The sequence below is a fragment of the Chelonia mydas genome, chromosome 14 (assembly GCF_015237465.2).
Source record: "Chelonia mydas isolate rCheMyd1 chromosome 14, rCheMyd1.pri.v2, whole genome shotgun sequence".
Classification (NCBI taxonomy): Eukaryota; Metazoa; Chordata; order Testudines; family Cheloniidae; genus Chelonia; species Chelonia mydas.
This window is the reverse complement of record NC_051254.2, coordinates 1163845-1177651: the sequence shown is the minus strand read 5'-3', so window position 1 is coordinate 1177651 and position 13807 is coordinate 1163845. Positions and strand designations below refer to the sequence as shown.

At 48.6% G+C, this 13807-nt stretch overlaps 1 protein-coding gene across 1 annotated transcript in view; it reads left to right on the top strand.

The window, feature by feature from the left end:
• DNAH17 (dynein axonemal heavy chain 17) overlaps nt 1-13807 on the top strand; it is a 98705-nt gene that overhangs the window by 62364 nt on the left and 22534 nt on the right. Inside the window, exons 48-61 of the mRNA XM_037913873.2 lie at nt 587-689; nt 993-1140; nt 2995-3086; nt 3267-3428; nt 4649-4813; nt 5010-5201; nt 7112-7378; nt 8820-8981; nt 9681-9914; nt 10506-10670; nt 11960-12055; nt 12431-12648; nt 13005-13212; nt 13524-13639. Coding sequence (XP_037769801.1) covers nt 587-689; nt 993-1140; nt 2995-3086; nt 3267-3428; nt 4649-4813; nt 5010-5201; nt 7112-7378; nt 8820-8981; nt 9681-9914; nt 10506-10670; nt 11960-12055; nt 12431-12648; nt 13005-13212; nt 13524-13639 — 2328 coding nt within the window. The remainder of the gene's footprint in view (nt 1-586; nt 690-992; nt 1141-2994; nt 3087-3266; nt 3429-4648; nt 4814-5009; nt 5202-7111; nt 7379-8819; nt 8982-9680; nt 9915-10505; nt 10671-11959; nt 12056-12430; nt 12649-13004; nt 13213-13523; nt 13640-13807) is intronic.

Here is a 13807-nt window from a genome sequence, read left to right as displayed (position 1 = left end):
GCTAGAAATGCTGCCCAGTGGCATTGGAGCAGTGGGTCCATCTCACTGGCCTTTCCTGCTTTTATTCTTAGGCCAGGTCTACGCTATAAACTGATATCGGTACAACCACATTGCTCAGGGATGTGAAAAATCCAACCCCGAGTGATGCAGTTATAACGACCTAACCCCTGGTGTAGACAATACTACGTTGACGAGAGAGCTTCTCCCATTGACATCGCTTCCACCTCTCACAGAGGTGGATTAACTATGCTGACAGAAGAAGCTCTCCCACTGGCCTACAGCGTCTTCACTGAAGTGCTGCAGCAGTGCCGCTGCAGTGTTTTAAGGGTAGACCTGCCCTGAGTTGTAACTATTTTCTGGACAGCAAAAAATGTCTTTTCCTATGCAATAGATGTGATGCTCTGCCAAGAGAGGCCACTGTGGGCAGATGATCATCTCCCCTGGATCTTCTCTGTAAAGGCGTCTGGGAGAGATCAGTGTGTGTGAAAGTTGTTTGGAGCAAGGTTCATACTACAGGAGGGACAGCTCCTTTTGTCTTCACAGAATAAAGGCACGTACATGTCCTTCTCCTTCCCCTGTTGTTTAGGTATGACAGAAACAAGCTGACATTAAAGGACGTTCACAACTGTCAGTATGTAGCCTGCATGAATCCAACATCTGGATCCTTTACGATTGACTCCAGACTTCAGGTATGCAATGGAGAAACAATTGGGTTGGGCTTTTGTTAGCTTCGGTCTCAGTGGTAGCCATCCACTTCGCCAGCAGTTTGGCTCTCTTTAGATTTTACCTCCTCTCCCCTTTTATGGGTCCTTTGACACTAATGGAAGGCTGGAGTGTGTAGTTTGTGGTGTCTGTGTGTGACATCCACCATCTCACTTGCTGTGGTGGATTCGTTTCCAGGCAATGTGTGGCCTGGCAGGTGGAAACATGGGGGTTCTGACGGAAGTCACACCCTCTCCTGACAAGTTTGCTTTTAAATTGCTTTGCTTTAGCGACACTTTTGTGTGTTTGCTGTGAGTTTTCCTGGCCAAGAAGCACTTGTGACCATTTACAGCACCATCCTTGCACAGCACTTAACGATCCATAACATTCCGGTTTCCATTCAGAAGATCCTGTCACCACTCATCGCGGGAGTGCTGGGTAAGCAGCAAGGACACGTTAACGTTTAGAAAGGCAGCATTATATAGGGCAGATATTTTTTTCACCAATATCTATTGTACCTGTTGTACCAGTGTTTGTAAAGTGCACACTGTGTCGGAAAGAGATGTCAAATAGCCACCCCGTGCAGCTCCTTGAAACTGTACAGGACATTGACTATGCCTCTGCACAGGTGGAAGGATGAGAATTTCAAAGCACGAGGCATCACCGCATCTCTGTTCCCACGAAAGCCAATGGAAGTTTTACCATTGACTTAAAGGAAGCAGAGTTGGGCCAATGCTGAGCACTTTTGAAAATCCCACACTGAAATGTTTAGAGCGAGAACGCATGTTCGGCCCGCAGCAAGATTTTTCCACCCACCTGTACTGCAGTTCTCTTCTGCATGTGCTCATTGACACCAGTGCTTTGGGAGTGGGCAGCAGAGAGCTGCACTGTGGATTGGAGAGGGGACTTTGGCCCCGCTTCCTCAGAGTCAGACAGCTTGGGATGTAGCTGAGCCACTGGGCTTGCACCGTGCTCGTGAGAGGCAGGTTATGGGGAGGTGTGCAGTGCGGAGCACTGCAGCGCCCTGTGCAGTGGGGAGTGCTGCTCTGTCCCATGGATGGGGTTTGCAGGAGGCAGTCTGGAGGTGGACTAGGAATCGACAACTCCATGTATCCCATGACCACTGATTGCACATGACAAGTGTCAGTCTCGTTGCTTAACGTGCCTCTAGGAAGAGCGCAGATGCTATGGCGAGGAGGACGGGATAAGAACCTGGATAGACCAGAATGGACCAGGATTCCTCTCTGTGCACAGTACTTATGGGACAACCGCAGGCTGCTGCTTCATGGTCTGGGGAGCAGAAACCCAGCCCCAGCTCATTACAGCATCCAGGTTTTAACCTGGGGCTCTATTGCCCTGTTTCTCTTCCTGTGTGCATATATTTTTAACACTGGGTGTCTAATGTTGCACACACAGATCCCTGTCTATGCCACTGGCAGCACCTGCAGCTTCATGGGTGTCAGTAGGATCTTCGGTTGCTCAGCACCTTGGAAACGAGGCCTCTTATTAGGTGCTTAAATACAGATTTAGTGCTTATCTGTAGAGACCCAAATTTGGGAAAATCTTGTTCATGCTGCTGCTGTATACAATACACTATTTTTACTGGCATCAGGATGAGTAGCTGTAAAACAAAGTTTGTAAAGTAAATGGTCTGTGAAACTATAGACCCCACTCCCATTTTAAATAAACTTACTATACACAGTATGAAACCTGTGAGTGAATCACTAGTATTTCTTTGTATTACACACATTTTTAAAGCTCCCCTGACAGTACCGTGAATGATACAATACTCTTATGAAAATGATCTAGTTTAATTATAATTCTGTCTAGGTTCTTTAACACATATACTGGTTTCAAGAAACCTCTTATTGCATTGTTGTTCCATGTTTGTGGTGGTTAGGTTCTGTGTGTTTTTGCAGTGGCTTTAATTCAGGTCAAGTTTCAGCTTCCTCTCCACCTTCCTATTTTGTGTCTCACAACCTGAAGAATAGATTCTTTTTGGGGTGAAATGGTCCAAGCGTGGTCTCAATGAAAAGATGATTCTGTTTTAAAGTTTCAGCAGAATTGATTCTGTTGTTAAGGGTTTTGAGTGAGTGTGGAAAAAAATCCAGTTCTCTCATCTTTGCATTGAAATTGCACAGTAAATTCACTGAAAAATGATGATGCTAAAATTTCAATTTTGGTTTATTTGATAAACTTGAGCCATGTTTGAAGAAAAATAATTCCATACTTTAAAATTTGTACTCTTTTGGTATCCGGCTGCTCTCAGATAGTGTGTTTTCCCATAAACAGCCTTACATCAGAAAATTACATCATCGTTTCTGCCTACGGCCATCAAATTTCACTACCTCTTCAACCTCCGGGATCTCTCTAACATATTTCAGGTAGAGTGTATTTTATATTTCAGTTATTTCATTTTAATTTATGTCTGTTTTATCTCTCTCTACCACTTTCACATGTATCATGCCCCTGCTGTCTTTTGCTGTTAGCTGTCTCCAGAGCTGGCTCTTCCATTTTGGGCAGCAATCAAGAAACTAAGACTGACAGATTTGTATGTTTGGCAGGGACTGTTGTTCTCCACTGTTGAATGCCTTAAAACTCCTATTGACCTAGTCCGGCTCTGGCTACACGAAGCCGAGAGAGTGTATGGAGATAAACTCGTTGACGAGAAAGATAAAGAAAGCTTTGGAAGAGTTCTAGCAGCCACCTGTAAAAAATACTTTGACGTAAGCCATGTTTTGAAACACTAACAGCTTTTATATTTAAGGGGTGCTGAATCTGTGATGGTGACAGAGCTGGGTTCAGCAACGATGTTTAAATCATTTAACTTTTACCTTTAAGCTGCTTGGAGTGTAAATTAGTAGCAGTTTAGACCCACTTACCGATATATAATTTATGCCTCATACATATTGCCTTTGGAGGTGACCCATAATCTGATCTTCAGGATGGGAATTAGAGTGCATCTCAAACATTTCATAAGGTGCAAGCTGTACAGTTCATGGTGAGCATAGCTACCAGTTAGTAACCGCTCTCTGTGGGTGGGTTCTCATGACAGTTAAAGCCGTACTCTTCCAGAGATTATTTCAATGTGTATATTCCAAACCTATCTCTTGTCACATGAATTATGAAAATCGACCTTTGCAAATGGGCTTTCAGCACTTGCTGGCCTGTGAATGGATTGTATGTCATTTTCATTTCCAGAACGGCAGGTTTGGTAGGTGCTGCTTAAGACTACCTGGCCGTTGTTTTTCTTGACCACAGTTTATGTCCAGTTCAGGGCTGGAAGGCATGGGAGACAAAGATGAGATGATAGGACATAGCCTCAGGCAGATGGCGGGTTGCGGCCCGGCAAGGAGCTGGAGGTGACAGCCTGGATAGTGATCAAGATGGAGGAATCCTCAGCAGTGCTGGAGAAGAGAGGGAGGGAAGCGCTTGGGGTCTCACCATGTTCCTGTTGAAACTTGTGGCTGGTTATCCAGGATGATAAGTGGGACTGAGAGGCCAGGAGGAGAGGGAGAGTTGAGAGTTAGTGGCAGAAGTAATGATGGGCTGTGAGAGCATATGTGGTCATTCAGCATTGGGGTGGAGGGCCTGATCCTGCAATTGAGTGTGTGCAAGGACACCCCTGTGCTCACATAAGAGCCTCATTGACTTCAGTGGGGCTCTGTGCATAGGTGCACCCCAGTGTCTGTGTAGTCTGCTGCAAGATTGAGTCCCTACCCTAGAAACAGGGTATTTCTTAGATGTACTGAAACATTATGCTGTGGAGTAAAACTATCCCCTGGCTGGTGGGCTCAGGTCTTACATTTTCCCACACCCAGCCCTTGTGCTTGTGAAAGGACTGCAGAGTTTGGGTAGGAGATACAGTCAGTCTGGGGGCACACTAGTGGAAAGTGAGGGTGGCCAGTCCCTGTGGAATACCTTTGTCATCTGTGTTTCTCTCTAGGAACTTGGTGAGAATCTGCTATTTGCAAAGCCCAACATTTACTGTCACTTTGCCCAGGGAATTGGAGAGCCCAAGTACCTCCCTGTGTCAGACTCCAGGTATCTGAACAAGCTGCTGGTGGAAGCCCTGGAGACGTACAATGAGGTCAATGCTGTGATGAATTTGGTGAGAATCAGTGTGAACTGGCAGTAAGAGTGAAATGCTAGGGCAAGAGATTTCTCCTAGCATTTTGGGGTGAAATCTGACCTTTTTACACCTGTGTGCTCTGTTTCATATGCTTTTCATTTGGAAATAGTGGAGTTCACTGCAAGCTCTTATTGTGTTCAGACTAGCAAAAGCCTCTCCTGTCTGCTCTGCTCAGGTGCTGTTTGAAGATGCTGTGTCCCACATTTGCAGAATTAGCCGGATATTAGAGTCTCCCCGAGGGAATGCCTTGTTGGTGGGAGTAGGAGGGAGCGGAAAGCAAAGTCTTTCTCGACTAGCAGCCTATATTAGTTCTCTGGATGTATTTCAGATTACACTGAAGAAAGGATACGGAATTCCTGACCTCAAGGTTAGCACTGGCTTTTCTTCACCCTTTGCTAGGGAAATCCAATCTGCTCACGAAAAGAGGACATGATAAATGGTGCTAAAAGCCTGCTAGGCAAGCACCTCACCTTGATCTGATGGTCAAAAATAGGCTTGTAAAGGCTTCATGTTCTATTATCGGGTATTTAGGCTGGCATCCACTCTGGGCAAGGAACTCCCCAGAGCCTCCGGAAGGAATCCCTGCCCTGAGGTGTTTACGTTGGAGGAGACCCACAGACAGAGACTGGGGAAGGGGAACAGCAATTGGGAATTTCTGTACACGTCTGCTCAGGTCACTGTAAGCAGCACAGCAGAGGCGGCTCTTTAAGAGGGATTTAAACACAAACAGGGCAAGGGCCACGCAATGAGCTCACAGGGGCTGGACTGTGCACGGGGAGGGGGTCACATGGAAAAAGGAATGGAGGGGCTGCAGGAGAAGCTGATCACTGGGCAGATGAGAGGGGGAATATTGTAGCATACTAGGGGCAAGAGGTGAGGTCACAATGCTGGTCTCATTCCACTCAGCTGATTTCTGGATTTCACTCAAAAATGCAGCAACATGTTTCAGATGAAAGGCTTGAACTGGTTGCTTTCGGTAGATGCCAGTTAACTAGAGGCATGTGCTGTAAGCTGGAGAACCAGAGAGCATCCCTCTCAGTACAGCACAGTGGGGCTGCTCCAGTCTGGGCAGGCAGGCAGGCAGTATTCCTACTCTAGTGTCTGCAATAGCGGCTGCTAAGCTAGAGGCTTTGCTGGGAGGGCAAGTGGGCTTTCGGGGTCAGGAAAGGGAGAATTGGGCCCAAACAGAGAGTGGAGATTGCACCTTTACAGATAAAGGAAAGAACCAGGTAGAAAAAAAGATAAACAAGGAATGTGTTAGCAACCGTAGGGGAAATGTCACTGCAGCCTTCTCCCTGCTGTTCTTGCTTCTCTGCTCACTGGATCTGCTTCTGCTAGTGTATAATTGCTTCGACCTCCAGCACCAAACAAAAGAGTGGCAATGTCAGTGGAAGAGCAGTATTGCTGGAGCAATGAGCCAGGCCAGCACTCCAGCTTGGGCTGCTCCAGCTGGCACTTTTCTGGGGACGGAAGGCACTTGGCTTGCAGCCGGTCTCACACTGGGGCATCCCATAGGTACATTATCTCCAACATACAGCCTTTGGTGGCTCGTTCCTGTGTAGGCACACACTGCAGTCTAGGGCCCCAGACCCTGTGCACGTGCACAGAGCAGTTTGTAGGGCCAGACACATCTCACACTTCCAAGTTACTTTTGGCAATAGACGTACGAGAAACAGGAGTGTTTAACCCACATGCACAGGGAGTTCTCTACTCTAAGAAGTTGTTTCAGATGTGTTTGTGCAGAGCAAGTATGGCATCTAGTGACCATGGGATTACTCGTGGCTCTGTGTTCTCTGTACACGTGTAACAGTGTAGGATATTAACATGCTTTATCGTGAGTTCTCAAAGCAGCTATGCAGAGGAGATGCTCATCCACCTTCCTCCTGTGTAAGAAGAGCCAGAATTACAGCCAAGTCAAGACTCTGCCTGCCCCCACACTGTCTTCGGACAGAGCAGTTCTGGACTTGTTGAGTTTGACTGTCCTGATCACAAGAAGGGCATATGTGCCAGCTCTACATTTGTAGCTGCTGAGTCTCACCATTGCCCCCAGCGGAAGCTGTGGCTTCTTGAGCGTGAGAACCTAGCTTTCCCCTGAACAAGAGACTCCTTATTCCCTCCTGGCTCAGTCAATCTTGTCATCTTCTTATGCTAGGAAGAGATGTTCCCACCCTACCCTAGACTAAGGTGCTTACTGTAGGAGAACTAATCATTATAATGTGATTAATAAGACAAGTTTCTGGGTGACAGAGGCATAATGGTTTCTGTCTTTTGCACTAGCTGGATCTGGCCTCTCAGTATATCAAAGCGGCTGTGAAGAATACACCCACCGTATTCCTAATGACAGATTCACAGGTTGCTGAGGAGCAATTCCTGGTTTTGATCAATGATCTCTTAGCCTCTGGAGAGATCCCAGGACTTTTTCAGGATGATGAAGTGGAAAATATTATTGGTGCCATGAGGCCACAAGTGAAATCTCTTGGAATGCAAGATACATGGGAAAACTGCTGGAAATTCTTTATAGACAAAGTCAGACGGCAGTTAAAGGTAGGCGTCTGTCTGTTTAGCATGTACGTGGGCTCCCAGCATTTCTGACTTTGTCTTAACTGCAGATCTTTTTGGAACCAGTGCCCAGGCATTGCTATCTGCCTGTTTGGGTTATATTGTGATAACTTGTAGTGAAACCCATTTTCAAAGTAACCCCAGCCCAGCCTCGAAATGTATACCTCCAAGCTCGTGAGTGCGCAATTTTTGCCATCTAAATATTTACACATCTCAGAACTGTGTGTGTAAATAAACTCTGGGCTCGCTCCCACTGGGTAGCTGGCCATCTAGGGATGGACTTCCAAAGAGTTCAGTATCCAGCAGCTCCCCCTCAAGCGCCTACGTGGGAGCTGGTGTTTTAAAGATCTGGTCCCGCAGGTGAGTGCCATAGACCGCCAAGGTGTGGTTTGGGCATGGAGCTGGAGAGGCTGTTTGGGGATAAATTGTTGGTGGGGTGCTGTAGTTTACTACTCTTCACAATAGTAGAGCGCGAAGTCCGAGTTAATGCTTTCATTCACCCTACCAACCTGCCATTTACGTGTTCCTGCCCTGATGCTGTCATGTTCCATTCCCAGGAGCCGATTTTCATTGTCGTGTCCAAATCTGCATCTCTCTATTGCAAGTGGCTGTTATACATGTGGGACCAGGTCTCCCGCTGCACACAGTTCTCGCTCAGTGCAGCAGAGGGGCTGAGTCTCCCCGATTTTCTGCCTCGCCTGGGGAGCCGTGAGTCAGTGGAGGATAGATGGAGATCAGTATGCTCCATCCTCCCCTCCCCACCCAACATGCCCCTGTGCCGGGGGCTGCAGGAGTGGTAACGGGGCTGATCACACTGACTTTACCAGGGACTCCCACACACCAGATGAGAGAGAGCTCCGATACTATGGTGATGGGCAGCAGTGTCAAACCCTCATGTAGACAGAGCCAGACTCCATCCCCCTGGTGCCTACAGAGCAGTGTAGCAGCAAGCCTGGCCATGGATCCTTGCACACAGGGAAGTGAATCTGCGCTGAGTTACGCTTAGCCCATGTGCTGTGATAAACACACACAGAGAATGTGCACCAGGTTCTCTTCCGCGCCAGCAGCTCAAAAGGGCTGTACACTGGCCGGGCGTCTCCAGCTGAGGCGTGTGCTGGCTTTAAGGAGGCCCCAGTTGGTGTGGAGACAGCAGCCCTGGTAGAGAGTGTGAAGGGACCTTGGCTAGAGCACCACTGCGCACTACACAGCTCCATGGAGGATACAGGCAGCTGGCACTGGTTAGAGCAGCCTTTCAGCTGCACTACATCAGGCCAGTGCAGAACCAGCTGTACGGTCCGGCAGCCACCAAGGAGTCCCCCAAGCTGTGCTGAACAGGTGCTGGGTGAAGCAGGACATCTGGCCCCTGTGTTCGTCTTTCTGTTTTGATGCCAGCTTGTCACATGTGTGTAATGTGCTATGGTCCCAGGTCATCCTGTGCTTCTCTCCTGTGGGTTCTACGCTGCGGGTACGCGCAAGGAAATTCCCTGCTGTGGTCAACTGCACGGCCATAGACTGGTTCCATGAGTGGCCTGAGGATGCTCTGGTGTCCGTCAGTGGCAGATTCTTGGAGGAAACGGAGGGAATTGAGGTGAGCAGTTGCCTGCTTGGCCTGAAGTGCTGTGGTCCCTGGCAGCGGGTGTCATGAACCAGTCTGATGGGCAACGAGTGAGCCGTCAGACAATCTCAGGGCCCTGGCTGCTTCGTCCTCCGCACGCTAAGGGGTATTTGGCCCAACAGCGAACGTGAGAACCCCTGGAAAGCTCCATTGCTGCTTTTCTGCTTCATTTTAGCTGAATCCCAGGCGTCCAGATGCTGTGGAAACCTCAGGCTGTGAGCTGCACGCAGAGGTCACAGCATGAAGGAAAGAAGCAGCTGCAGCCTTCTTGCCAAGCACATATGCTGGATAAACCTTCTTCTCTCTCTTTTCTCCTTTGTCCCTGTCAAACACACACCCACAATACCCAGGGAAATCAAATATTCGAAAAAGTTAGGCCCTCTGCTAATGCACCAAAGGTTATCCGCAGACATACAGAATTTGAGGAATGCAAAAGTTAAGGACCTGAGTAATATTAATTGTGATAACTTAACTCATACTTTCAATGATTAGTCTGCTATTTAGTGTACAGCAATGCCGTGGGCAAGTTGGTGTTATTTTGCCTACCCTGGGTGTTGGTATTTAAATAAGTACCTTTCACATTACATGAAGGCAGAGGTTTGCATTGAATGTCTATAATGAGCCTGTATTTAGTAACGGGGTAACTGATTGCATGTATGGGTCCTATTGCAGCCAGAAGTCAAGATCTCCATCGGTCAATTTATGGCCTATGTCCACAAAACGGTAAATGAGATGTCCAAAGTCTACCTGGCCACTGAGCGGCGCTATAACTATACAACACCGAAAACCTTTCTGGAACTGATAAAACTTTACCAGAACCTGCTCTCTAAAAAGAGAAGAGAGCTCATTGCAAAAATTGACAGGTTGGAGAATGGCTTAATGAAACTTCAGAGTACTTCTTCCCAGGTACGTGTGCCCAGGGACACTTCCACCCGTCCATTCCGATCCCGAGGTTTTGGTGGTCAGTGCTTGGGGCTGCCAGTGAGATAGGAAATGTTCTAGTTCTCTTCATCTTGGCAGAGACCAGAGTCAGTTACAGCAAATGGGCAGGGAGCCCATGTCTGGGATCCATCCCCATTCCGTGTGCTACTGCAAGTCCCACGGCTTTGTCCTCTATACTGGAAACACTGGGCGAGCAGTGACATAGTTACCTGTGGTGGCCCTGAGAGCCCCATTCTGCCAGGGGCTGCACACACGTCACGACAACTGTCCCTGCCCCAGAGGGTTCACAGCCTTAATGTGTGATGAGAGACAACAGGTAAAGACAACAGATGCAGCAGGACTGGGAGGATGTGGAATGGTGAATGATCTGTTTGGTATAACTGAGCAGTGGTTGTGGTGCTTCCCTTGCCTGTTTCTGTCTCCTTTACGACTTGAAACCATCTTTTCTCTAAATAGTTCAAAGCAACCATAGATACCAGGTGTTGCCTTCCTATGCCTAGCTGGTTTCCAGTGTCTGGGAGCAGACTGTTCCTGTTTCTCCTGTACTCTGTATAGGTTGAGGACCTAAAAGCCAAACTTGCTGTCCAAGAGCTGGAGTTGAAGCAGAAGAATGAGGATGCAGATAAACTGATCCAGGTAGTAGGTGTTGAAACTGAGAAAGTGAGCAAGGAGAAGATGATTGCTGATGAGGAGGAGCTGAAGGTTCAGGTCATTAACACGGTATGTTCACATCTCCCACGACAACAGTGCATTCAGCTAAAGCTTCTCTCCTGCCAGGGCACCACCACAAGAGGCTCCATGGCTGGGGACATCAGCTACTGACTAACAGGGAAAGCTGCTCGGATGGGGCAGCCCAGGTGTGTGTGTTGAAGGTGTTTCAGCGCATCCCTGCTGCCAGCTGCCGTACTGCAACAGGGGAAATAAATCTGGAGAGGCAGAAAAACAACTTTCCTTCCAAATTAATACTTAGTGACCAGGACCCTGAAGCCTTGGCTTGGTCCCCAGCCCAGTGAGCTACGTGCATGCGCCCCAGAAACAACAGGGGCTGTGAAGGTTCTTTTACACACCTAGCACTTACACCTCTTGCAGCTCACATTCTTCCCTAGACGTCTACCGAGAAGTGTTGGTTATTACTGTACTTTGGGAAGGCCCCTAGGGGCCCAACCAGGTGAGAGCGAGCCCCTTTTGTACAGACAGACAGCACCAGCCAGTCCCTGTCCCAAAGGTCTCCCTATCCAAGAGGAGGATGGCAGTAGGGCGGGGGCGGGGGTGGGGAGGGGTCAGGTTCACAGGACCAGGAGCTCCGTTATTCTGGATTCACCCTGTGCCCATGTTGTAGATAGAGAGTGTATGTGTTGGGGTTATTTGTATTGGAGATAAGCAACGGGGTAGCAGGCATCCCCGCATGGCCCCTGCCTGGCCATCACCAGCTGGCAGGGTTCTGAGGCAGCTCTTAGCCGTGAGCTGTGACTGGGAGGGAGAGAGCAGTGGCTTTACCATCGGTGGGTGAGGTTGTTCCACCCGTAGGGGCAGCACAGGAGAAAGCATGGGGATACTTGGGGGAGAAAGGGACAAACTGGCATCCTTGAATAAGCTGCCATTCAGCTCAACGTGCTCCCTCTGCCCCGAGTGTGAATCCCTCATTCTGTAGATAACTTGGGCCTCCCTCCCGCCAAGTGCCCTGCTTCTGACGAGCTCTGACAGAGCCATCTCCGTCCCTGTCCGGAGTTAGTGCTTGTGTGCGGGATGGCTTGACCGCCCTGCAGACTGAGGCAGGGCAGGGCAGCAGGGCCGTGGCAACTCAAGTTCTCCCACGCCACCCTGCTGGGCCTGTCCACACTGCTCAAGGGCTTTCCTCCCCGGGGACCATTCAAGCCCATCGAGCCTGAGCCCATCTTCTCAGAGGGCCGGCCAGGGGCAAGCTCACCCCAGCTGTGATGTGAAATGGGAACAAGACAGAGCCCAGCCCCCCCGCAGCCCTGCATTCACTGTTTGTATTGTTCCATCAGAACGTAACCGAAAAACAAAGAGCCTGTGAGACGGACTTGGCTAAAGCGGAACCTGCTCTATTAGCAGCACAAGAAGCTCTTGACACTCTCAATAAGGTAAATACTTGCCTGAGTGGGGTGGAAATTATTTCCCTAGTTAGTTTTTACGTTCTGGCTGGTAGGCAGGGTCGTGCACAAGGGGGGGGGCAAGCAGGGCACGACCCCCCCAGTAATCATGAGGGACACAGTATTCCCCCTGCTCTGGGGCTGCGGTGGGGCCGGGGGCAGCAAGCTCCTCCCAGGGCCAGGGGTGAGGAGGAGGGGAGAGCGAGTTTCTGTGCGCCCCACCTCCAAAAGGGGTGAAATTTAAATTCCTGTGCATGCCCCTGTTGGTGGGAACCAGACTAACTGGATTCAAAGCTTTGTTGAAAGCTAGACGTGTTACTTTCACTTTTCAGTGCAAAACTCATCAGTCTTTTCTGTTCTCCTTAGAACAACCTGACAGAGCTGAAGTCTTTTGGTTCACCTCCCGAAGCAGTGGTTAATGTCACAGCAGCTGTGATGATACTGACAGCTCCAGGGGGCAGGATACCAAAGGACAAAAGCTGGAAGGCAGCTAAAATCATGATGGGGAAAGTAGATTCTTTCCTGGATTCCTTAAAGAAGTTTGATAAAGAGCACATTCCTGAAGCCTGTCTGAAAGCATTTAAGTGAGTGAAATGTGTGCGAGAGCCCACCGAGGCAGGCCTTGAATGAAAATGGGGGGTCACATTTATTTGTCCCTGAGTGTTTGTCAATGCAGTCTCTGTGCACGGCTACACCCACTGCTATGCAGTTGTCTTCACAGAACCATGCGCCATCTCTGGAATCTCTCAGTCATGAGGCAGTTCTGGGACCAGAGCCAAAGGCATTAATGAAAACCAGGCCCTTGGTGGGTTAAACTGGGCACCCTAAATCAGTGACTACTTTTAACCTGTCCAAGGCCCCAGAGGAGAATCCAGGTCTTAACCCAGATTAGCCAACATCATCTCCTTTAATGCTATCTTGATTTGTATTCTCTCTTCAGGCCCTATCAGTCAGATCCAACCTTTGACCCGGAGTTCATACTCTCAAAGTCAACAGCTGCAGCAGGTCTGTGCTCCTGGTGTCTAAATATTGTTCGCTTCTATGAAGTCTACTGTGACGTCGCACCCAAGAGGCAGGCGCTAGAGGAGGCTAATGCAGAACTGGCAGAGGCACAAGATAAACTTGGTCACATTAAAAACAAGATTGCAGTAAGTGCATTGTTACTCTCACTGGCAAAATAATCCAACCACAAACTTGCTACCTGAGCCAATATCTCTGTTTAAACTGGTTGCCATCCATTGTTGGTAATAAATGGTTAAACTGTAGATCAGAGAATGAAGCCAAAGGTAGGCGAGACAGATTCCTAGAAGTCTGTGAAGTCCAGGTAGGAGAGACTTGCTTTGTAACTGATACCATGGAGTCACAAGTGCATGCAGAGCTTTCGCCCTCCTCCTGTGTATCGTGTGGCACTCTCAGGTTCCATATTTAATAGATAATTGCAAACATCTTGTTTTTAAAGGACCTAAATGCCAACTTGGCAACTCTAACAGCAGAATTTGAAAAGGCAACAGCTGAAAAAATCAAATGCCAACAAGAGGCTGATGCTACTAACAGAGTCATCACCTTAGCAAACAGGTACAGTGCCACTGTCAACACCCAGCTCATAACGCACTTCCCTGGCACTTGCCAAGACTGTTCAACCACAAGTCTTCAATGTCAGCTGTTTAATTATCAGACCTGAGAGTCTCTAACATCACCTCCTGGGGGAAGAAACTCTTTTGAATGGTACGAAAGACAAAGATG